This window comes from Camelina sativa, unplaced genomic scaffold (genome assembly GCF_000633955.1).
Source record: "Camelina sativa cultivar DH55 unplaced genomic scaffold, Cs unpScaffold02711, whole genome shotgun sequence".
NCBI classification, from domain to species: domain Eukaryota; kingdom Viridiplantae; phylum Streptophyta; class Magnoliopsida; order Brassicales; family Brassicaceae; genus Camelina; species Camelina sativa.
Genome location: NW_010923821.1, coordinates 1 through 1,060, shown reverse-complemented (window position 1 = coordinate 1,060; position 1,060 = coordinate 1). Strand labels below are relative to the sequence as shown.

The 1,060-nt window shown below is 35.4% G+C and overlaps 1 protein-coding gene across 1 annotated transcript; it reads left to right on the top strand.

The window, feature by feature from the left end:
* Window positions 1–6: 6 nt before the first annotated feature.
* On the top strand, window positions 7–988 carry LOC104774402 (probable peptide/nitrate transporter At3g43790; the record flags this gene model as incomplete). Its single annotated transcript, XM_010499016.1, has 5 exons — window positions 7–221; window positions 295–355; window positions 466–568; window positions 672–774; window positions 935–988. Coding segments are annotated over exons 1-5 (390 nt in total), but the record flags the coding sequence as incomplete, so codon positions are not given.
* Between the last annotated feature and the right edge of the window lie 72 nt (window positions 989–1,060).

Here is a 1,060-nt window from a genome sequence, read left to right as displayed (position 1 = left end):
CCCTTACTTGCACCTCTCCTTCATCTGGCTCGTCTCACTCTGCACTGTTTTTTTTTTTAACTTTGTTTTCTCAACCTCACTTAGGAATTTGTACAAACACTTGGCGGCGTGCAAGTGATTCATATTCGAATTAGGCTATATGTGATATACTCATGTTTCGAACCTTTTCGGTGATTTCAGCTCTCCCAATCTCTTCTCTGTTTCCATATCTATATTTCATGGTAAGTTTCTTACTAGTTACACTTGCTTTAAAACTCCATTGATTATGAGCTTGGTTTTGTAATGTGGTGGCAGATCAAAGACTTTGGTATTGCAAAACAAGAAGAAGATATTGGTTTCTATGCTGGTTTTGTTGGTAATTTTTTTTGGCTTTGTCTTAAGGCTATTTGTTATTTATTGCTTGAGAAGCATGCACCTAATCTTGGAAGATTTCTTGATATGTTTCTTGATAACTTTTGTAATTAGGATCATCATTCATGATTGGAAGAGCTTTGACATCTATTTTCTGGGGCAAATTAGCTGATCGATATGGCCGCAAACCTATTATTCTTATTGGGACTTTCTCAGTGTTAGCTTCTAATAATTGACTACTTTTTTATTCATCAGAGTAAAGACTATTCAATTTTTCTCTGTCTTGCAGATTTTTTTATAAGCTGCCTGACTCTTTTCAGGATCATATTCAATACCCTATTTGGTCTAAGCACAAGTTTCTGGCTTGCAATTTCCTCTAGATTTCTTCTCGGCTGCTTCAATTGTCTACTTGGAGTTATAAGGGTATGTCTTAATTACTCCTTTGAAGGATTATGCTGACTGTCCTTCTATTTAGATCAGAATACAGTAGCTTCTCGAGCTGATATAAATGAAAATGATCGTGTAAAGTGTTAGGTTGCATTTCCTGAAAGGGTGTTTCCTTTGTTCTTTTACCATGTTTCAGGCATATGCTTCAGAAGTCGTTAGTGAAGAGTACAACGCTCTTAGTCTTTCTGTTGTAAGGCTTTTATCTTCTTCGAAACGTCGCTATTTCCGCCAATGTTTACTTTTTTTTTTTTTTTTTTTTTTT